The sequence below is a fragment of the Culicoides brevitarsis genome, chromosome 1 (assembly GCF_036172545.1).
Source record: "Culicoides brevitarsis isolate CSIRO-B50_1 chromosome 1, AGI_CSIRO_Cbre_v1, whole genome shotgun sequence".
NCBI lineage: Eukaryota > Metazoa > Arthropoda > Insecta > Diptera > Ceratopogonidae > Culicoides > Culicoides brevitarsis.
In genome coordinates this window covers 1,798,370-1,818,963 of record NC_087085.1, presented here as the reverse complement: position 1 = coordinate 1,818,963, position 20,594 = coordinate 1,798,370, and the positions used below count along the sequence as shown (strand labels likewise).

At 30.1% G+C, this 20,594-nt stretch overlaps 7 protein-coding genes across 7 annotated transcripts; 4 read left to right on the top strand and 3 right to left on the bottom strand.

The window, feature by feature from the left end:
• On the top strand, positions 1–8,457 carry LOC134837064 (uncharacterized). Its single transcript, XM_063852414.1, has 5 exons — positions 1–681; positions 739–831; positions 883–1,211; positions 1,265–1,383; positions 8,357–8,457. The coding sequence occupies exons 1-5, from the start codon at positions 1–3 to the stop codon at positions 8,455–8,457; spliced, it is 1,323 nt and encodes a 440-aa protein (XP_063708484.1).
• On the bottom strand, positions 8,455–9,971 carry LOC134827571 (peroxisomal membrane protein PEX13-like). Its single transcript, XM_063840278.1, has 4 exons — positions 9,724–9,971; positions 9,468–9,666; positions 9,147–9,377; positions 8,455–9,091 (listed from the first exon to the last, which is right to left on the bottom strand). The coding sequence occupies exons 1-4, from the start codon at positions 9,854–9,856 to the stop codon at positions 8,572–8,574; spliced, it is 1,083 nt and encodes a 360-aa protein (XP_063696348.1). The 5' UTR covers positions 9,857–9,971; the 3' UTR covers positions 8,455–8,571.
• Positions 9,972–10,009: 38 nt separating this feature from the next.
• LOC134827573 (protein yippee) lies at positions 10,010–10,490 on the top strand. Its single transcript, XM_063840280.1, has 2 exons — positions 10,010–10,179; positions 10,240–10,490. Exons 1-2 carry the CDS (start codon positions 10,062–10,064, stop codon positions 10,488–10,490), a joined length of 369 nt encoding a protein of 122 aa, XP_063696350.1. The 5' UTR covers positions 10,010–10,061.
• A 23-nt stretch (positions 10,491–10,513) lies between these two features.
• On the bottom strand, positions 10,514–11,134 carry LOC134827574 (mitochondrial import inner membrane translocase subunit Tim9). The gene is made up of 3 exons (XM_063840282.1): positions 11,002–11,134; positions 10,796–10,891; positions 10,514–10,720 (listed from the first exon to the last, which is right to left on the bottom strand). Exons 1-3 carry the CDS (start codon positions 11,047–11,049, stop codon positions 10,601–10,603), a joined length of 264 nt encoding a protein of 87 aa, XP_063696352.1. The 5' UTR covers positions 11,050–11,134; the 3' UTR covers positions 10,514–10,600.
• A 43-nt stretch (positions 11,135–11,177) lies between these two features.
• On the top strand, positions 11,178–13,930 carry LOC134827569 (nucleolar protein 9). Its single transcript, XM_063840277.1, has 3 exons — positions 11,178–11,350; positions 11,410–12,893; positions 13,627–13,930. Exons 1-3 carry the CDS (start codon positions 11,245–11,247, stop codon positions 13,885–13,887), a joined length of 1,851 nt encoding a protein of 616 aa, XP_063696347.1. The 5' UTR covers positions 11,178–11,244; the 3' UTR covers positions 13,888–13,930.
• A 58-nt stretch (positions 13,931–13,988) lies between these two features.
• LOC134827572 (uncharacterized) lies at positions 13,989–15,164 on the bottom strand. Its single transcript, XM_063840279.1, has 3 exons — positions 14,848–15,164; positions 14,583–14,787; positions 13,989–14,527 (listed from the first exon to the last, which is right to left on the bottom strand). Exons 1-3 carry the CDS (start codon positions 15,090–15,092, stop codon positions 14,081–14,083), a joined length of 897 nt encoding a protein of 298 aa, XP_063696349.1. The 5' UTR covers positions 15,093–15,164; the 3' UTR covers positions 13,989–14,080.
• Positions 15,165–16,094: 930 nt separating this feature from the next.
• On the top strand, positions 16,095–20,550 carry LOC134838149 (uncharacterized). Its single transcript, XM_063853620.1, has 8 exons — positions 16,095–16,317; positions 16,590–16,959; positions 17,024–17,247; positions 17,966–18,294; positions 19,014–19,178; positions 19,250–19,416; positions 19,470–19,825; positions 19,884–20,550. Exons 1-8 carry the CDS (start codon positions 16,307–16,309, stop codon positions 20,080–20,082), a joined length of 1,821 nt encoding a protein of 606 aa, XP_063709690.1. The 5' UTR covers positions 16,095–16,306; the 3' UTR covers positions 20,083–20,550.
• Positions 20,551–20,594: the final 44 nt, after the last annotated feature.

Genomic DNA, 20,594 nt, shown 5'->3' with positions numbered 1-20,594 from the left:
ATGACACTTTCCAGTCGATTAAAGCGTCGTTTCAAGTTTATCGGGGAAAATATTTCCATTCACGGCGTGAAATTTTTAGTCAGCGATGCTCATATTGCTTATAAAGTCATTTGGTGTTGCACTTTATTTTGGTTTTTCTTCATTATGCAAGACATGATCGTTTCTACGCTCAAACACAGCAAGGCAGATTCCGTTGCAGTTAATATCGACACGTCTTATGCTCGTTGGGAGAACAATTTTCCATCGATTGCGATCTGTTTTCGCAAAGATCGTTCGTGTGAAGGCCTTTTTAGCTTCTTGGATGAGTATTTCGGGGACAATCCCCCGCCCCAAAAACGTTCCTTTTACAGATTTGCTCAAACTTATGCTTTTATCGCGCCCGCAAGGACTGTCAATGAGATTTCGCTCGATGTTTGTTTGGCTTATAATGCGACTTGTGGCCTCAATTTGGATGTTATTCAAGCGAAAGCGATGCCAACGACGTGTTCGGACTTTATTTTGAGCACGAAATACCTCGGGGAGGAGAGAAAATGCGAGGAATTGTTGACTTTGGAACGAACTGAGATGGGAATTTGCTATACGACGCGAGCTGTGAAGAAACCTTTGAAGTTTTCGCGCAAAAGTCCGTTCCCGATTCAACTGGAGTTTGAATATAAAGCATCAGATGGGTATGGAATGGATGTAAGATGTTAAAAATTTTCATTTTTTGTACGAATTTTCATGAAAATTGTCGTTTAGCTTTTCATTTTTAGTCCCGGCGAGTCAGTTACGTCTTACGATACTCCTTTTGCTTTACCCAAAGTTGGATCTTATCTCTTTGTGGGACTTTTGGTAACATTTTCTTCGAATTTTTGAACTTTTCTTTACAAACCTCCTCCTTAGTTGACTGAAACAAAGTCCCAAAAGGAAGTTCAAGCAGTAGATCCGTCAATCAGACGTTGCAAATTCACTTTCGAAAAGACTCCGGTTTATAATTTCCCGTATAGCGTTGCAAATTGTCACATGGAGCTCCGAATTCAGGAAGAAATGAAGGCTTGCAATTGCACGGCGCCCGTTAATCGATATCCGCATCTCAAATATTGCGATATTCATGGCTTGAATTGCTTAAAAACGATTAAGAGGAAGGGTGTTCCGAAGAATTCAGACGATCCAGTTGTTGATGATTCAGGATGTGTGGCGTTATGTACTGAAATGCAAATAACTGTTACGGGGTAAATGAGAATTTTATGAGGGAAATTGAAAATTTTAAATTTTTTGTTTTTAGAAATTACATGAGGGAGTCTCGTGAGTTGGCGGGCAAGGGAAAAGTTATTATTGAGATAACGAATTTGCCGAATATGAGATATATTCGAACTTTGATGACGAAGGATTTGGATATTATTGGTAAGAATTGATTAAAATTAAAGATTTGTCAATAAATATTCATTCTAAAGTTGATTTCCATTGATATCTGATCGATTTTTGATGAAATAAAAAAAAGTACGATTTTATCATATGAGGAGCAAAAATCGTACTTTTTTTCTCAAGTCACTTTTCAACCAATTTCAAAGCTAAAATTTAATAAATATGCATTCTAAAGTTGATTTCCATTGATATCTGATCGATTTTTGATGAAATAAAAAAAAGTACGATTTTATCATATGAGGAGCAAAAATCGTACTTTTTTTCTCAAGTCAATTTTCAACCAACTTTTGATGGGTTTCAATGCTAAAATTTAATAAATATTCATTCTAAAGTTGATTTCCATTGATATCCGATCGATTTTTGATGAAATAAAAAAAAGTACGATTTTATCATATGAGGAGCAAAAATCGTACTTTTTTTCTCATCGTACTTTTTTTCTCCAAGTCACTTTTCAACCAATTTCAAAGCTAAAATTTAATAAATATTCATTCTAAAGTTGATTTCCATTGATATCTGATCGATTTTTGATGAAATAAAAAAAAGTACGATTTTATCATATGAGGAGCAAAAATCGTACTTTTTTTCTCAAGTCACTTTTCAACTCAGTTTTGATGGGTTTCAAAGCTAAAAGTTAATAAATATGCATTCTAAAGTTGATTTCCATTGATATCTGATCGATTTTTGATGAAATAAAAAAAAGTACGATTTTATCATATGAGGAGCAAAAATCGTACTTTTTTTCCCAAGTCACTTTTCAACCAATTTCAAAGCTAAAATTTAATAAATATTCATTCTAAAGTTGATTTCCATTGATATCTGATCGATTTTTGATGAAATAAAAAAAAGTACGATTTTATCATATGAGGAGCAAAAATCGTACTTTTTTTCCCAAGTCACTTTTCAACCAATTTCAAAGCTAAAATTTAATAAATATTCATTCTAAAGTTGATTTCCATTGATATCTGATCGATTTTTGATGAAATAAAAAAAAGTACGATTTTATCATATGAGGAGCAAAAATCGTACTTTTTTTCTCAAGTCACTTTTCAACCAATTTCAAAGCTAAAATTTAATAAATATGCATTCTAAAGTTGATTTCCAATATCTGATCGATTTTTGAAAATAAAAAAAAGTACGATTTTATCATATGAGGAGCAAAAATCGTACTTTTTTCCCAAGTCACTTTTCAACCAATTTCAAAGCTAAAATTTAATAAATATGATTCGATTTTTGATATCTGATCGATTTTTGATAAAAAAAAGTACGATTTTATCATATGAGGAGCAAAAATCGTACTTTTTTTCTCAAGTCACTTTTCAACCAATTTCAAAGCTAAAATTTAATAAATATTCATTCTAAAGTTGATTTCCATTGATATCTGATCGATTTTTGATGAAATAAAAAAAAGTACGATTTTATCATATGAGGAGCAAAAATCGTACTTTTTTTCCCAAGTCACTTTTCAACCAATTTCAAAGCTAAAATTTAATAAATATTCATTCTAAAGCTGATTTCCATTGATATCTAATTGATTTTTGACCAAATAAAAAAAAGTACGATTTTATCATATGAGGCAAAAATTACTTTTTTTCAAAGTCACTTTTCAACCAATTTAAAGCTAAAATATATCATTCTAAAGTTGATTTCCATTGATATCTGATCGATTTTTGATGAAATAAAAAAAAGTACGATTTTATCATATGAGGAGCAAAAATCGTACTTTTTTTCCCAAGTCACTTTTCAACCAATTTCAAAGCTAAAATTTAATAAATATGCATTCTAAAGTTGATTTCCATTGATATCTGATCGATTTTTGATGAAATAAAAAAAAGTACGATTTTATCATATGAGGAGCAAAAATCGTACTTTTTTTCCAAGTCATTTTCAACCAATTTCAAAGCTAAAATAATAAATATCATTCTAAAGTTGATTTCCATTGATATCTGATCGATTTTTGATGAAATAAAAAAAAGTACGATTTTATCATATGAGGAGCAAAAATCGTACTTTTTTTCCCAAGTCACTTTTCAACCAATTTCAAAGCTAAAATTTAATAAATATTCATTCTAAAGTTGATTTCCATTGATATCTGATCGATTTTTGATGAAATAAAAAAAAGTACGATTTTATCATATGAGGAGCAAAAATCGTACTTTTTTTCCCAAGTCACTTTTCAACCAATTTCAAAGCTAAAATTTAATAAATATTCATTCTAAAGTTGATTTCCATTGATATCTGATCGATTTTTGATGAAATAAAAAAAAGTACGATTTTATCATATGAGGAGCAAAAATCGTACTTTTTTTCCCAAGTCACTTTTCAACCAATTTCAAAGCTAAAATTTAATAAATATTCATTCTAAAGTTGATTTCCATTGATATCTGATCGATTTTTGATGAAATAAAAAAAAGTACGATTTTATCATATGAGGAGCAAAAATCGTACTTTTTTTCCCAAGTCACTTTTCAACCAATTTCAAAGCTAAAATTTAATAAATATGCATTCTAAAGTTGATTTCCATTGATATCTGATCGATTTTTGATGAAATAAAAAAAAGTACGATTTTATCATATGAGGAGCAAAAATCGTACTTTTTTCCCAAGTCACTTTTCAACCAATTTCAAAGCTAAAATTTAATAAATATGCATTCTAAAGTTGATTTCCATTGATATCTGATCGATTTTTGATGAAATAAAAAAAAGTACGATTTTATCATATGAGGAGCAAAAATCGTACTTTTTTTCCCAAGTCACTTTTCAACCAATTTCAAAGCTAAAATTTAATAAATATTCATTCTAAAGTTGATTTCCATTGATATCTGATCGATTTTTGATGAAATAAAAAAAAGTACGATTTTATCATATGAGGAGCAAAAATCGTACTTTTTTTCCCAAGTCACTTTTCAACCAATTTCAAAGCTAAAATTTAATAAATATTCATTCTAAAGTTGATTTCCATTGATATCTGATCGATTTTTGAAATAAAAAAAAAGTACGATTTTATCATATGAGGAGCAAAAATCGTACTTTTTTTCCCAAGTCACTTTTCAACCAATTTCAAAGCTAAAATTTAATAAATATGCATTCTAAAGTTGATTTCCATTGATATCTGATCGATTTTTGATGAAATAAAAAAAAGTACGATTTTATCATATGAGGAGCAAAAATCGTACTTTTTTTCCCAAGTCACTTTTCAACCAATTTCAAAGCTAAAATTTAATAAATATGCATTCTAAAGTTGATTTCCATTGATATCTGATCGATTTTTGATGAAATAAAAAAAAGTACGATTTTATCATATGAGGAGCAAAAATCGTACTTTTTTTCCCAAGTCACTTTTCAACCAATTTCAAAGCTAAAATTTAATAAATATTCATTCTAAAGTTGATTTCCATTGATATCTGATCGATTTTTGATGAAATAAAAAAAAGTACGATTTTATCATATGAGGAGCAAAAATCGTACTTTTTTTCCCAAGTCACTTTTCAACCAATTTTTGATGGGTTTCAAAGCTAAAATTTAATAAATATGCATTCTAAAGTTGATTTCCATTGATATCTGATCGATTTTTGATGAAATAAAAAAAAGTACGATTTTATCATATGAGGAGCAAAAATCGTACTTTTTTTCTCAAGTCACTTTTCAACCAATTTCAAAGCTAAAATTTAATAAATATGCATTCTAAAGTTGATTTCCATTGATATCTGATCGATTTTTGATGAAATAAAAAAAAGTACGATTTTATCATATGAGGAGCAAAAATCGTACTTTTTTCCCAAGTCACTTTTCAACCAATTTCAAAGCTAAAATTTAATAAATATGCATTCTAAAGTTGATTTCCATTGATATCTGATCGATTTTTGATGAAATAAAAAAAAGTACGATTTTATCATATGAGGAGCAAAAATCGTACTTTTTTTCCCAAGTCACTTTTCAACCAATTTCAAAGCTAAAATTTAATAAATATGCATTCTAAAGTTGATTTCCATTGATATCTGATCGATTTTTGATGAAATAAAAAAAAGTACGATTTTATCATATGAGGAGCAAAAATCGTACTTTTTTTCCCAAGTCACTTTTCAACCAATTTCAAAGCTAAAATTTAATAAATATGCATTCTAAAGTTGATTTCCATTGATATCTGATCGATTTTTGATGAAATAAAAAAAAGTACGATTTTATCATATGAGGAGCAAAAATCGTACTTTTTTCCCAAGTCACTTTTCAACCAATTTTGATTTTCAAAGCTAAAATTTAATAAATATGCATTCTAAAGTTGATTTCCATTGATATCTGATCGATTTTTGATGAAATAAAAAAAAGTACGATTTTATCATATGAGGAGCAAAAATCGTACTTTTTTTCCCAAGTCACTTTTCAACCAATTTCAAAGCTAAAATTTAATAAATATGCATTCTAAAGTTGATTTCCATTGATATCTGATCGATTTTTGATGAAATAAAAAAAAGTACGATTTTATCATATGAGGAGCAAAAATCGTACTTTTTTTCCCAAGTCACTTTTCAACCAATTTCAAAGCTAAAATTTAATAAATATGCATTCTAAAGTTGATTTCCATTGATATCTGATCGATTTTTGATGAAATAAAAAAAAGTACGATTTTATCATATGAGGAGCAAAAATCGTACTTTTTTTCCCAAGTCACTTTTCAACCAATTTCAAAGCTAAAATTTAATAAATATGCATTCTAAAGTTGATTTCCATTGATATCTGATCGATTTTTGATGAAATAAAAAAAAGTACGATTTTATCATATGAGGAGCAAAAATCGTACTTTTTTTCCCAAGTCACTTTTCAACCAATTTCAAAGCTAAAATTTAATAAATATGCATTCTAAAGTTGATTTCCATTGATATCTGATCGATTTTTGATGAAATAAAAAAAAGTACGATTTTATCATATGAGGAGCAAAAATCGTACTTTTTTTCCCAAGTCACTTTTCAACCAATTTCAAAGCTAAAATTTAATAAATATGCATTCTAAAGTTGATTTCCATTGATATCTGATCGATTTTTGATGAAATAAAAAAAAGTACGATTTTATCATATGAGGAGCAAAAATCGTACTTTTTTTCCCAAGTCACTTTTCAACCAATTTCAAAGCTAAAATTTAATAAATATGCATTCTAAAGTTGATTTCCATTGATATCTGATCGATTTTTGATGAAATAAAAAAAAGTACGATTTTATCATATGAGGAGCAAAAATCGTACTTTTTTTCCCAAGTCACTTTTCAACCAATTTCAAAGCTAAAATTTAATAAATATGCATTCTAAAGTTGATTTCCATTGATATCTGATCGATTTTTGATGAAATAAAAAAAAGTACGATTTTATCATATGAGGAGCAAAAATCGTACTTTTTTTCCCAAGTCACTTTTCAACCAATTTCAAAGCTAAAATTTAATAAATATGCATTCTAAAGTTGATTTCCATTGATATCTGATCGATTTTTGATGAAATAAAAAAAAGTACGATTTTATCATATGAGGAGCAAAAATCGTACTTTTTTTCCCAAGTCACTTTTCAACCAATTTCAAAGCTAAAATTTAATAAATATGCATTCTAAAGTTGATTTCCATTGATATCTGATCGATTTTTGATGAAATAAAAAAAGTACGATTTTATCATATGAGGAGCAAAAATCGTACTTTTTTTCCCAAGTCACTTTTCAACCAATAAGCATGCATTCTAAAGTTGATTTCCATTGATATCTGATCGATTTTTGATGAAATAAAAAAAAGTACGATTTTATCATATGAGGAGCAAAAATCGTACTTTTTTTCCCAAGTCACTTTTCAACCAATTTCAAAGCTAAAATTTAATAAATATGCATTCTAAAGTTGATTTCCATTGATATCTGATCGATTTTTGATGAAATAAAAAAAAGTACGATTTTATCATATGAGGAGCAAAAATCGTACTTTTTTTCCCAAGTCACTTTTCAACCAACTTTTGATGGGTTTCAAAGCTAAAATTTAATAAATATTCATTCTAAAGTTGATTTCCATTGATATCTGATCGATTTTTGATGAAATAAAAAAAAGTACGATTTTATCATATGAGGAGCAAAAATCGTACTTTTTTTCCCAAGTCACTTTTCAACCAATTTCAAAGCTAAAATTTAATAAATATTCATTCTAAAGTTGATTTCCATTGATATCTGATCGATTTTTGAAGAAATAAAAAAAAGTACGATTTTATCATATGAGGAGCAAAAATCGTACTTTTTTCTCAAGTCACTTTTCAACCAACTTTTGATGGGTTTCAAAGCTAAAAGTTAATAAATATGCATTCTAAAGTTGCTTTCCATCAAAATCTGCTTGATTTAAAAAAAAAATAAAAAAAAATTTTTTGAGGCACAGCGTTACTGACACACACACAGACGACAAGTCGAATTTCATACCGCATTTTTTCTTCGAAATGCGGTAAAAATTAAAAAAAATTATTAAAAAAAAAATTAAACAAAAAAATAGAAAATTTGTATGAAACTCAATATAGGTATTAAAATATTTAAAAAGTGAAGAAAATTTAAAAAAAAGTTGGATGATAAATTAAAATAATTATTAATTAAAAGAATTTTTTAAATAAATATTTGAAATAGTTAAATAATTAAAAGTAAGAGTTTATAAATTTTTAAAAAATTATTTAAATCTTAATAAATTTTTTTAATTCAAAGTTTTAATAAAAGTGAATTTTTATATAAACTGAAAATAAGGAGATGTAAAAAAAATAACTGATCAAGTATTTAAAAAAATTAATTAAAAAAAAAATAATAAAAAAATAAACGTTTGATATTTTTTAAACTAAATTTAAATTAATTTTTAATGAAAATAAAAAATTATTCAGTATGAAACTTAATTTTTTTGAAATAAAATTTAAATCAAATTTTGATGAAAATTTAAATTAATTATTGAATTTTTTTCATTTTCAGTTATTTGCAGTTCAATTGTGGGCCTTTTCACGGGAGCTTCAATCTTGAGCCTTCTCGAAATTTTCTATTTGATAATTTTTCGCAAATACACAAATATGTAAGCCTTAAAATAAAAGTCGATTTAATGAGTTAAGAAAATAACAAAAAAATTATAACACCCATAATATTTGCACTAAACGTAAGTTGATAAATTTTTTAAAAAATTAATTTAATTTTTATAATTCGTCTTTTTTCACTTCTTCATTGCTCGTCACTTGCTGCTCCTCAGGAATACTTGGCATACCAACAGGCTCCTTCAATTTGGCTTGTTTCGTGCTTTCGATGTAATTAACGGGAACTAATCCTGACGTCACGCCATCTGTACTTGCAAGAACCCATCCCGAATCGAGCAATTTGTGAACATTTTGAACGCTTTTCGGTGCAACGACGACATTTTGCCCGCATCTGACACTCAATTCGGCGGGCGACGAAGCTACAAAGTCATATTGCGCCACAGCTTCGATCGGATTTGTCCATGCTTTGGGGTTTTTGGTTTCTTCTATCGCTGTATTGCTGACTGTGCCGAGCAATTTCATCAGGAGATACGGTCCAATCGTGATAAAACCGAGGAATGTGATGACAGCCAACGAACTTGACTTTTGTGGGGACATTTCGCCGGATTGGGCAGCGATATAGGCTTCTTGCAACGCTTTTGAGCCCGGATCGATGTTCGATAGTCTTAACATGTACAATACTCTGCAACAAAAATTTCATTAAAATTCGCTTTTTAGCTTAAATTTGAGGATTTTACTTTTTTATGAGCCAATTAAAGGTTCTAAAAAGCGCAAACGAGGTCCAAAACTGCGAAAATAATCCCCGAAGTCGTCCGAAATTCGCAGCGACACCTAAAACAGCCCGAAATGAACTCGTAAGCGCGAAATAGGTACTTTCCAACATTTGAGCGATATTTAGCACGGCATTCACAACTGACTCAATACTCTGAAAAGCCGAACGGGAACTCTCCTCTGCAATTTGAATGAATCTGTGCGTGTGTAAATGCGATAACAGCAACAATGTAGATAAGATCAAAGGTTAGTAGATTAAATAATTGCGCATAAATCGCTGTACAAACCTATTTTCGGCATCTCCGCCGCCCATTGAGCTATATCCATAACCTCCGAAGCCCCCAAATCGTGATCCATATCCGCTTCCGTACATCCCGGACATGCCAAATGGCGAATATCCGCCTCCAAAGCCTCCGTATCCCCCTCCAAAATAGCTGGAAGCGCCATATCCTGCATTATAGGGCATCGAATTACCTCCATAGGGACCTAAAAAGTTAAATTTTTAACAAAAAATCATTTTAAAAAACAATTTTAGTGACTTACGAGGAGGAACAGGAGGCGCAGAAGGTCTCGATAGTCCTTGCATCCCTTGACGATTGAAAATTCTCGAAGTATCATCCATTATTTGTGGATTTCTGAAGTTATTGGCGTCAGAATTGGCCCAAGCTCCTTCCATTATGTCCTATTTCGACACTTTTTCTTACATTAAACTCCTTATTTATGCAGAAAAATCGAAAATTTCACTCAATTTATGACTCCAATTGGAATTTGGTCATCAAATGACGTGATAAATGTCAAAAATTACCTTGACACTTTTGACAGAACGCAAAATTTCACAGCTGTGTTGCCAAACAAAGAAAAATTTCATCAATTTTTGAACAATGGGTCGTGTTTTCTTGGATCACATTGGAGGCATCAAGCTCTATTCCTGCGGAGAATGCAACACAAACTTGACTAACAAGTCGGAATTGATTTCCACGCGATTTACGGGAGCCACAGGTACAATTTTCAATTAAAATTTTTCGAGACGTCATTAAAAAAAATATTTTTTCTTTGTAGGAAGGGCTTTTCTCTTCAAACGGGTCGTGAATTTGACTTATAGCAGCGTTCAGGATCGCGTTATGCTCACAGGACGACACATGGTACGTGATGTAATGTGCAAAAAATGCAAAGCCAAGCTCGGTTGGATGTACGAATTTGCCAATGAAGACTCCCAAAAGTACAAGGAAGGGCGAGTGATATTGGAACAAGCGCTTATCACTGAATCAGAAGGCTTTCCGGATCAACCACGGAACAGTTACGAGCATTAAAACTAATTTTTAAGACTTTAGAGTTAAGATTCATCCATTTTTCATCTATTTGTCGCACGAAATTTATTCACGAATGTAATTAACTATAAACCATATTAGAAAAAAACTCCTCATTTGTTTTGTGCTGCCAGAATATTTTCGTTCGAGATCATTTGGAACTCCTGAAAACGTTGAGATATTCTTTGGTTCATCTTTAAGAACTTTTCCGTGCATGTCAGAGAGCATCGTTCCTACAAATTACGAAAAAAAATCGAAAAATTCATGGTTAGAAAGACAATTTCAAAGAAAAAACTCAAAAAACTCACTTCTTCTGGCTTAATTGTTCTACTCGTGAAATCTGTGACACAATCAGCGAAACATAATTCCGTCAATTTGCTATATTGCATCAAAAACTCCTTCAACTGTGGGTAAAAAATGAAAAAATTTACTTCGAAATCATGTTTTGAGGGCACGAAAAATAAAAAATTAAATTTTTTCATAAAAAAAAAGTTTGAAAGTTGAAAATTTTTACCGTTCCGAGTTCTTTGGTATCGAGACCTTCCAATCCAGAGCTTGCCATTGCGGAAAAATGCAGAAAATCGAGTCAAATGAATAAAATGTGTGAAAATTTCTTCGGAACTCGACCAATTTTCGATAAACAGCTGATTTTAAATTTTTGTACTCCTCAAAATTTCGGCTTGATAAACAATAACAAACACACGTGAATTCAGTTTTGTCCTAAAAAATTAAGAAAAAATATTATTTTTGACGAAAAATGACTGAAGAAGTGCAAAATGAGGTAGAAGCATTCAAAAAACGTGGGAAAAAGAGGAAAAGTTTCATGCAAAATGCCAAAAGTTTTGCGCGAAAAGGAAATTTCGGTAAGTTTTTATAATTTTTTTCAAGTTTCGACTCGTTTTTTAACAAATTTTTATTTTAGGACGAGGAACTGACGTCGACCAAGACACGTACAACTACTTTTTGAACGTAATCGAGATGATGCGATCGCAAGAAGACCCCAAAAATCTCGAGGAAAAGGAAATTCTCGCCAACAATGCGTTAGAAGATCGCATGGAAAGCATCAAAAATCTCGTAATGAATCAAGTTTGCAGTCGTGCCGTCGAATTTCTCATTCCATTTTTGAACGCGGAGCTTTTTGAGGGGATTTGCGGCGTTTTTTCCAGCGATTTTCGCGTTACTTGTGTCGATCAGTACGCTTCGCATGTTTTGGAGAAATTATTGGAAGTTTCTCTCTTGCGTTTCGTTAAAAGTCAGTTGGGAGAAAAAAAAGATTTGCCTTCGGATGATGAAATTAAGCACTGCGTCTCGAGCGAATTCGAGGAAGAGCATAAAATAAAATGCGGCGAATTTGTTTTAAAAGTTGGAAAATTTCTGATTAATAATTTAGAAGACTTTGCAACTGATTCATACGCCAATCACGTTATTCGAAAGGCTCTTCTTTGTCTCGCTGGATTATTGAAACAAAATTCCGGAAATCAGGGAAAAAATCCGAAAAAAACGAATCCGAGTCACAAAGAGGAATTTTTGGCATTTTCTGTTCCTGATGAATGGACCGAAGTTGTGAAGGAATATGCGGAACGTTTACAAAAATGGCCCATGTTTTCGGATTTTCCATACGGGGAACTCACTTCGGGACTTTTGCAGAATTTATGTGTTGCCTTAAAATACACCGACAAGAATTTATTGAAGTCCTTTGGGAAGAAAATCCTTCACGAAGGTTTTTTAAAGCCCGAAAATGGCGAAGATGACAAAAAAGACGATGCTTCAACGAGTCTCCCGAAAGCCTTTTGCATGGAAAGTAGCATTCGATTGCTTGAAACGCTTCTTTCGGTTGCCGGACCAAAACTTTTGACCCAATTAAATGCCATGCTCTTCACAGGACGCTTCAAAATTTTGTGTCTTCATCCCTCAGCGAACTTTTCCGTGCAAAAATTACTGCTGAATGTGCGCGAAGAAGCCGAATTCAATGCGATTTTCGATGAAATTCAACCTTTGATCGAGGAAATTTTGCAACACGGATTCACGGGAGTCGTTTTTGCGCTCGCTCAAGCGTGTGAAAGGCTCAAACAGAAACAAGGACAGTTCATTCAAGTGCTTCAAAAAGTGCTGAAATGCGAGAAAAATCCTCCGGTGAACTTTTTTATTTGTGTGACGAAGTTGAAGCCGTCAGATGTGTGTGCGAAAGACAATTCGAACTTTGTGCATTTGCATGGATCGTTAGTAACGCAGCAGATTTTTGGGTTTAACAAGCCGATAAAGTTCATACAAAACATGCTGGAGGTCAAAAATGACGTTCTTGTGAAGATTTTCTGTGATCCGAAGGGAAGTCATATCGTGGATGCCTTTGTTAAGAGCAAATTTGTGGGAGAACAGTCGAAATTGAAGCTCGTGAAGCATTTAGAGGTAATAATTTTTTTTGAAAATTTTAATATTTTTATCGTATTTTGAAGAAAATTGTTAAAGGAAAATTTTGAAATGTGCATCGGGTCAAAATTTTTAAATTTGCATTTGGTCAAAAAATTAAATTTTTCATTTGGATGAAATTTTTATTTTTTATCGCGTTAAAAAATTCAAAATGTTAATTTAAAAGTAAGGGAAAATTTTAAAATTTGTATTGGGTCAAAAACATTAATTTTTCATTGGGATGAAAATTTTAATGTTCATAAAGCTAAGTTGGCTATAAAGTTAAATTTGGATTAAATTTAAAATTTGAAAAAAAAATATTAATGAAAAAATCAAAATGTGCATTAGGTTAAAATTTTTGAATTTGCATTGGGTCAAAAAAAATTGGGATTAAAATTTAAATGTACAATCGGGTTAAAATTCAAAATGTACACTTAAAGTAAGGGGAAATTTAAAAATGTGCATTAGGTCAAACATTTATAATACGCAAAAAAATTTAAATTTCAAAAATTAAATTAAGACAAAATTATAAATTGCTTTAGACAAAAAATAAAATTTAAAAAAACATTTAAAAAAAATTTAATTATAGGGAAATTTTAAAATATGCATTGGAATAAAATTTTTGAATTTGTATTGGGTAAAATTTTGAAATTTTTTTTTGTTCATTAGGTCAAAAATTAAATAATTCTAAAAAATTTTTATAATTTTTTAACAATTTTTTTAATTTTTTCAGGGACAATTTCTCAAAATGGCTCTCTCAAAACATGGATCACAAGCTCTTGAAGTTCTTTTCAACGCTGTTCCAACAAAACTAAAAACTCCTGTCTTAGATGAGCTCGCCGAGAACTACAATCAACTAAATGGATCTCCAAGCGGGCAAATTATCTCAAAAAAATTACATATTGAAACATATAAAAACAATCCAAAGCGATGGGAAGCGAGTTTCGAGAAAAGCGGAAAGGCACAGGAGCTATTTAAGGACATTCTTGATTAAGTTTTTTGTATTTATTTCACAGAAAATACATTTTATCAAAGAAAAAATTGCGTTTGTCTTTTTTTGAACACTCAAACCAAATGAAGTTGTACAAAAAACGAAAAATTTTGACATAAAAAATAGAAAAATATCACGATTTATTGAAAAATTCTTGGTTCAGGTTCCATTTTACATGAAAATTTGAGTCTTTAAGTTATTCACTGTCAGAAATAATCAAGTCAATTACATTTTCTGTTTGTCTATTTTGATGGAAAAGTCGAGATAAAACGGGACGTAATGACACAGGTTGTTTTTTCTTCAAAACAATTGTACAACGATTATTACGATTTGTAGAAAATCCACGCGGAATAGAATTTTCCGGTTCATCTCCATTCATTATGCGAATAATTTGAACAATTTCAACAGGAGTCAAAAATTTGATGCGCACAAGATCATTCGGTGAGATGTTCAAAATACGAATTTCCTTCAAAGCATCCGAAATTCCAGCTTGATCGCCGCCATAACGTTCAAAAGCTTTAATTAAATCGAGTTCTGATGAAATATGCAACGAATCAAGTCCAAAAATGACTTTTACGGTGTCGGGTTTGCACGTGAGGAAACTTTTGTGATCCAAGATATAAAATGTTTTAGTCTTAAAAAGCTGAAAAATATTTTTTAAATTATTAAAAATCTTTAAATGAAAGAAAAATTCGTACCTCAATGCATTTTAACTTCCATTCTTGGTAATTACGAGCTTTGGAAGTCTCGTAAAATTCAATTGCTGTGTCCAAGTTCAGGTTTTCCTCAAAAAAATTTGTTGCGGCGGCACATGCTTTCTTAATATCGAAGCGTTTTCCGATGCCAAACAGATCGACTGCTACTGCAAATGACTCAATCACGTAAGTTTTGTTATAAATTATGCTAAAAATATTTTTAAAAAATTAAAATATCATAAAAATTTATGAAAAAATTAAAACTTACTTGATAAGAGCTTGAAAAGCATCCGCAAAAATATTAATAATAATCACATCGTCACAACTTGCAGGAGTAACAATGCTTGCAAATACAGGAGACGCCAATTTCAAAACCAATTGATGTGCTTCAATTACAACCAAGGATCCATCTTCACGTGAGCGACAACCAAATTTCACGTCGGTGAACCTTTTATCATCCAATGCCATTATAAAACTTCCACAGAAATCGATAAAAGCGAGACTTTTGTTCATTTTTGAGGATTTTTCTTATTTTTCACGTGGTAAATATGATTTGGCTTCTCGCTTGACTGAATAACGGAATGTCCCGTTACATTTTTTGATAAAAATTTTGATCAATTTTATTCGTCTCAGAGTTACAAGAAAGTTGAATTAGCTAAAAGGCGAATTTATTGAATTAATGAGTTACTTAAATAGTGATGTCAAAATTGAATATTTGAATTTCGAAAATTCTCAGAAAAATTTTAGAATTTGAAAGTTTTTGAAATTCTAAAGTTAAACATTTTAATTATTTTATTTAATTTTATTAAACTTTTTTTTTGTAAAAATTTGATCCTTAAGAATTTTTTTATAAATAAAATTGAAAACTAAGAAAAATCTTAATTTTTTTTTATCAAAAACCGAAGTTTAATTATTTTGCAAAAAATGATAGATTTTTGTTTTTCTTAACTTTGCATTTTCTATTAATTAAATTTTAATTCAAACAATTTTCGAAAATAAAAAAAAATTTAGCTCTTTCTCAAAATATAATTTTCAAAATATGTTTAGATTTTTTTTAAATTTTTTTTTTATAAAATGTATTTTAAAATCAATTTTGGTATATAACACATTTCACATTGATTTAAAATTTGCTAAAAAAATAAAAAAAATTAAAAATTAAAATTTAAGAAAATAAATTTGATAAATGTGAGAAAAAAATATTCAAAAAATATCTTTTTTATTGAATTTTGATATTTTTCGAAACTTGAATTTTTTTTTAGAATTTATTTTCAAAAAATTAATTTAAATTAAATTTCAGATTTTTTAAAAATCAAATTAGAAATTTTTTAAATTCTAAGAAATAAAATTCTATTGATTCAACACAAATTTATAAAAGTTAAAAATTTCAAAATTCTTCAAAAAAAAATTTTTTTTTTTTTCAAATTTCGAATAATAAAATTCTTGAATCACATTTGACATCCCTACTCTTGTGCTCAGTGAGTGCCTTCGACTCAATTTGCATTGTTTATGGAGCAAAAACCTCCAACATTTTTCGTCAATTTCCGTAATTTTTAATGTTTTTTCGTGATTTTGCGTGTTTTTAAATGAATCCTCGTATATTCCGTCCCACATTGGTGCTCATCGTTTGTTGAATTTGCTCCCGTGTCGTGCAAAAACCCTTAAAAATATTAATTTCATGCCAATTTCGACCTAAATGAATAAATTTTGTGTTCTGTGTGGTGCAAGAAATGGAGGAAAGGTTCGTGTTATTTTTATTTATTGATACAATTAGCGATTTTTTTCGTTGTTGTTGTTGTACACCTTTGTCTCTTTTTTTATAGCTATAGATGTTAAGAGTTGAGCATAGATTTGCATTTATTTTTGTCTCTCACATTCCCACGTATTCTGAATTTATTTATTTACGATAACTCTATTAATATTTTTCTTTTTTTATTTATTTTCCGCTGTCTGCCAGTTATTTTTAATTTTTTTGCATTCTTCAAATTTACCGTTTTTTTGATATTTTTTCAGTACGGAACAAAATAATCCGAATAACAGTGAAAGTGCTCAAGTGCAAAAGTCGGAAGACAATGGAAAGCAGCAATCGTCGTCGTCGTCGTCGCTGGGAAAGCGTCGAAAATCGCAAAAATCAAAGAAATCGCATGCCGCGTCGTACATCGATCCGAACATAAACTACAAAAATCTCGACGAATGGCTCGAAAATTCGATCAAGGGCATGCAGCTCGGCGGTGCAGCGGAAAATTTCGCGCCTCCGATGAACGGATCGCCGATCCCAAGTGCCTTCGCGATGCCAACTAATCCATTCATCAATTCGCATCCGTTATTTAATCCCATTTTGCCGCCATATATGGCAACAGCGAGACCATATGAGCAGATGATGGTGAGTAAAGTGATCTAAAAACGAATGTTGTCATCTCTCAAATTCCTTGTCTTTTTGTGCGTAGAATCACTCAAATTTGTCAAACTTTGCGAATCCAATGTCATCATCGCAGTACGAGTACACGAGTCTCCCACCCATGTCGTCGTCGTTCAACAACAGCAACGGTATGAGTCAAACAGTGAACGGCAGTCACAAAGACACGTCAAGCAGGTCATCAACAAACAACAATGCAACGGCAGCTACTCCGTATCTTCGTTATTTGAGCGGAGACGCTAATTCGATGTTCATGTAAGTAGAAAAAAAACAGAAAAATTTCAATACGCGTGTTGTGACTACTGATTTCGGTTCGTAAATTAATAGGGAAAGATTAGATAAAAGTGTCATAAATTAAGTTTTAGTCCGTTTTAGTTCAGTTTTTATCGTTATGATCGAAGGTCACGCGATTTCCCCCATTTTTCGACATTTTTGCTACTCGCAACTGCCTCTTTCGTGATAATCTAAATTTTATTCTGAATTTTTAATTATATTCATTCTGTTTTGTGATTATTTTTCTTACGATCAACAAACACGGCAGATTTTAACGGATGATTTACTGTTTACTCGTTTGGTTTTCTTTTTGTTTTTTTCGCTCTTTACTTAGTGCGAAATTGTCGTTCAAGTGATAATTATGTAAGAAAATATTTTTTTGTTTTGAAAAATTAAAAAAAAAAATATTTTTTAAAAATATTATTAAAATAATTTTTTTGTTTTAAAAAACATTTTTAATTTTTTTAAAATTAAAATAAAATTACTAAAAAATTTTTTAAATTTTAAAAAAACTTTTTTTAAATTAAATTAAAATTAAAAAAAAAATTAAATTAAATCAAAAATTTATTTTTAAATATTTTTTATTTTTTTTTTAAATGTTTAAATTTTTTAAAAATATTTTAAAATATTTTTTTTTAATTTTTTATTTTTAATTTTTGTTTTAAAACTGTTTTTAATTTTTTTTTTCAATTTTTTTTAGGGGACGACAACATCCCGTTGGTCCGCAACCGTCGGCATCAACGCCAAATCTCCTGTCGTCGGATCACAATAAGACGACGGCAACAAATACGAGTGACGAGAGCGATGACACGAAAGAAAGTACGAGTATATCTAAAGCAAGCCTTAAGTTAGACGAATCCCAAAGCAATAATATTCCAAGTTTGACGAAAAATGACCTGATGAATGCCTTAAATGATAATAATAATACGAGCGCAAACAGCAATACGCTGCTCTTGAGTTTGATGAAGCAAATGAGCATGTTGCAAGAGACTAACACGAAAATTTTTCACAATTTGCAGGAAACGAAAGGTAATTTTTTTTGGGTTTTTTGTGGTAGTTTTAGTGCAAAAATTATTTTTAAAAGCACTTTTGGTTGTTGTTTTATGAGAAAAATTTAATTTTTATTTAAAAATATTTTTTTTAAAATTAATTAAAAAATTTTTCAAAAATTTAAAATTTTTAAGAAAATTAATAAAATTTTCAGATATTAAAAAAAATAATCTAAAAAATTAAATTTTTATATAAGATTTTTAACATTTTCGTTGTCATTATTTAAAAAAAAAATAAATTAATTTATTATTTATATTTTTAATAAATCGAATATTTTATTTATTTTATAATATTAAAAATGTATTTAAAAATTCTCTGAAAATAATTAATTTAAAAAAAGTCACTCAATTTTTATTTTTTTAGTCAAAATTTTATTAATTTTTTATGAAAAATATAAAAAAGTATTTAAATTTTAATTTTTTCTGTTCAAAATTCCATAAAATTTAAAAATTTCATAAAAAATGAATAATTTTTGTAAAATTTTACGCAGAAAAAGTAAAAATAAATTTTTTCAATAATTTTTTTTTTATTTTTTAAAAATTCAAGAAAATTTTTATTAAAAATTTAAATTTTTCTCATAAAACAACTCAAAAAATGTAAATACTGTAAAAAAAAGTAATTTTGTCCCCTTTTTTGTCAATTATTGTTCATAAAAAATCCTTGTGTGCCGTGTTTCCCTTTTGCTATCCATGCTGTAGTTGAATTGGATGCTTTGAAAATGAATATGAATGCACCATTGACGTGGGGTTTGAGACACCGTAGAGATAGTATAAGCGGCATGAGTTTACATTCGCAACCCGTTGGTCACGTAAACAGCGGATATCCGGGAACACAGAGTCCTGCGCCAACTTATCACTCAACAGGTATTTTTTTTTTAATTTTTCTTTCGAAATTTCATAAAAATTCATGAAAACTAACCAAAAATCCTTTTTAGGAAATTACCAACCAGGCGTCGTCACCGATGTAATACGAGAAGTAAGAGAGGGAACGCGTGTGCGTGAAGAAGCTTTGTTAAATCGCGTGAAAAATATGATCGAGGAACGTCAATGGTCGATTAACGAGACAAATTTACGTGTCGTTCGTGAATTAGAAGAGCTAAAAGTAAGAATTTCTTTGATTTTTTGAATTTTTTCTTAAAATAATTTTTTTTTTAGATCCAAGTTCATCAAATTCGTCTCGACAACAAACACACCGAGGATAAAGTAGCTCGTCTCGAAAGTGAATTAACGTCGCTTCGTAACGTAATGACGCATTCCATGAGTTTTATGCGCCCAACGTCGGCTAATTTCGACTCTAATGATCCCGTTATGCTGCGACGCGGTTCAAATTTTCGCGATGACCAAAAACGATTGAGTTTAAGTTTCAATCCCATGTCTCCGGAGCATCATTTGCTGCGACAAGATGACAACGACACGCAATTGGTGCAACTGGAACGAGATACTCTCGAGTTACGACGCGAACTACAAGATGCGATTGCCAACAAAAAAGCTTCAGAGAACAAAATTTTGGCGTAAGTTTCGAAATTTTTCATGAAAAAAATAAAAATTTTTACCAAAATTCTTTTTTAGTCTCGAAAAACTTGTTACTTCGTTGAAACATCGCATGCCCGTTAACATCCCCGTGCAGGAAAGTTACCAAGGAATGACATCAACACTCGAACAATCGACGTCGCCAACTCCGCAAAAGGCTGTTTCCGTGCAAAGTGTCACGCCGAAATCCATTCTCACGAACAGCTTGAGCTTAAATGGACCCGTAACTGATTTGTAGTTACTTTTCTTCCAAAAACCCCCGAATGCGAGAAAATTGACTTAAATACTCGAACAAAAAGTATTGCGAAAAAAGTTCAAATGAAGTGCCATTAAATTAATGAAGCAGAACAAATTCTTGGCACCTACGAATAGAAAAAAATTAAATAAAAAAGACAATACCCTTAAATTTTAGCAATTAACGAGTTGCCTTAAAAAATGATTCTAAAGGACTTGTGTGAGAAATTCACAAATTTCACCATTTTTTGTTAGTTTTTAGTTTGATGCAACATACATTCACCAATATTTTTAAAAGTAAATGTGTCTTGAATTACTTTTTGTTTTGTTATTCACGCAGAGCACGTTTTTTTATTTTTCTAATTAATTCGAACGATAGTTACACACTTTACTTATATTACCTTAAAAGTACTAATAATTTATTTTAAAAGAAAAAAAAGTTTTATTTTGTATGCAATATATATGTCTACTAATCCTACACAATTTTAATTAATTATTAAATATTATGACAAAAAA

Excerpts from the sequence above, each read along its gene's own strand:
- LOC134827569 (XM_063840277.1), top strand. The coding sequence starts at position 11,245 with ATGACTGAAGAAGTGCAAAATGAGGTAGAAGCATTCAAAAAACGTGGG. Across the intron at positions 11,351-11,409 it reads TGCGCGAAAAGGAAATTTCG|GACGAGGAACTGACGTCGAC; the intron begins GTAAGTTTTTAT and ends TTTTTATTTTAG. Across the intron at positions 12,894-13,626 it reads AGCTCGTGAAGCATTTAGAG|GGACAATTTCTCAAAATGGC; the intron begins GTAATAATTTTT and ends TAATTTTTTCAG.
- LOC134827572 (XM_063840279.1), bottom strand. The coding sequence starts at position 15,092 with ATGAACAAAAGTCTCGCTTTTATCGATTTCTGTGGAAGTTTTATAATG. Across the intron at positions 14,788-14,847 it reads GCTTTTCAAGCTCTTATCAA|CATAATTTATAACAAAACTT; the intron begins GTAAGTTTTAAT and ends AAATATTTTTAG. Across the intron at positions 14,528-14,582 it reads GGAAGTTAAAATGCATTGAG|CTTTTTAAGACTAAAACATT; the intron begins GTACGAATTTTT and ends AATATTTTTCAG.
- LOC134827573 (XM_063840280.1), top strand. The coding sequence starts at position 10,062 with ATGGGTCGTGTTTTCTTGGATCACATTGGAGGCATCAAGCTCTATTCC. Across the intron at positions 10,180-10,239 it reads GCGATTTACGGGAGCCACAG|GAAGGGCTTTTCTCTTCAAA; the intron begins GTACAATTTTCA and ends TTTTCTTTGTAG.
- LOC134837064 (XM_063852414.1), top strand. The coding sequence starts at position 1 with ATGACACTTTCCAGTCGATTAAAGCGTCGTTTCAAGTTTATCGGGGAA. Across the intron at positions 682-738 it reads CAGATGGGTATGGAATGGAT|CTTTTCATTTTTAGTCCCGG; the intron begins GTAAGATGTTAA and ends ATTGTCGTTTAG. Across the intron at positions 1,384-8,356 it reads GAAGGATTTGGATATTATTG|TTATTTGCAGTTCAATTGTG; the intron begins GTAAGAATTGAT and ends TTTCATTTTCAG.
- LOC134827571 (XM_063840278.1), bottom strand. The coding sequence starts at position 9,856 with ATGGAAGGAGCTTGGGCCAATTCTGACGCCAATAACTTCAGAAATCCA. Across the intron at positions 9,667-9,723 it reads TGCGCCTCCTGTTCCTCCTC|GTCCCTATGGAGGTAATTCG; the intron begins GTAAGTCACTAA and ends TTAACTTTTTAG. Across the intron at positions 9,378-9,467 it reads GGCGGAGATGCCGAAAATAG|ATTCATTCAAATTGCAGAGG; the intron begins GTTTGTACAGCG and ends ACACACGCACAG.
- LOC134838149 (XM_063853620.1), top strand. Across the intron at positions 16,960-17,023 it reads GACCATATGAGCAGATGATG|AATCACTCAAATTTGTCAAA; the intron begins GTGAGTAAAGTG and ends TTTTGTGCGTAG. Across the intron at positions 19,417-19,469 it reads GTGAATTAGAAGAGCTAAAA|ATCCAAGTTCATCAAATTCG; the intron begins GTAAGAATTTCT and ends TTTTTTTTTTAG.
- LOC134827574 (XM_063840282.1), bottom strand. The coding sequence starts at position 11,049 with ATGGCAAGCTCTGGATTGGAAGGTCTCGATACCAAAGAACTCGGAACG. Across the intron at positions 10,892-11,001 it reads ATACCAAAGAACTCGGAACG|TTGAAGGAGTTTTTGATGCA; the intron begins GTAAAAATTTTC and ends TTTTACCCACAG. Across the intron at positions 10,721-10,795 it reads GAACAATTAAGCCAGAAGAA|GAACGATGCTCTCTGACATG; the intron begins GTGAGTTTTTTG and ends CGTAATTTGTAG.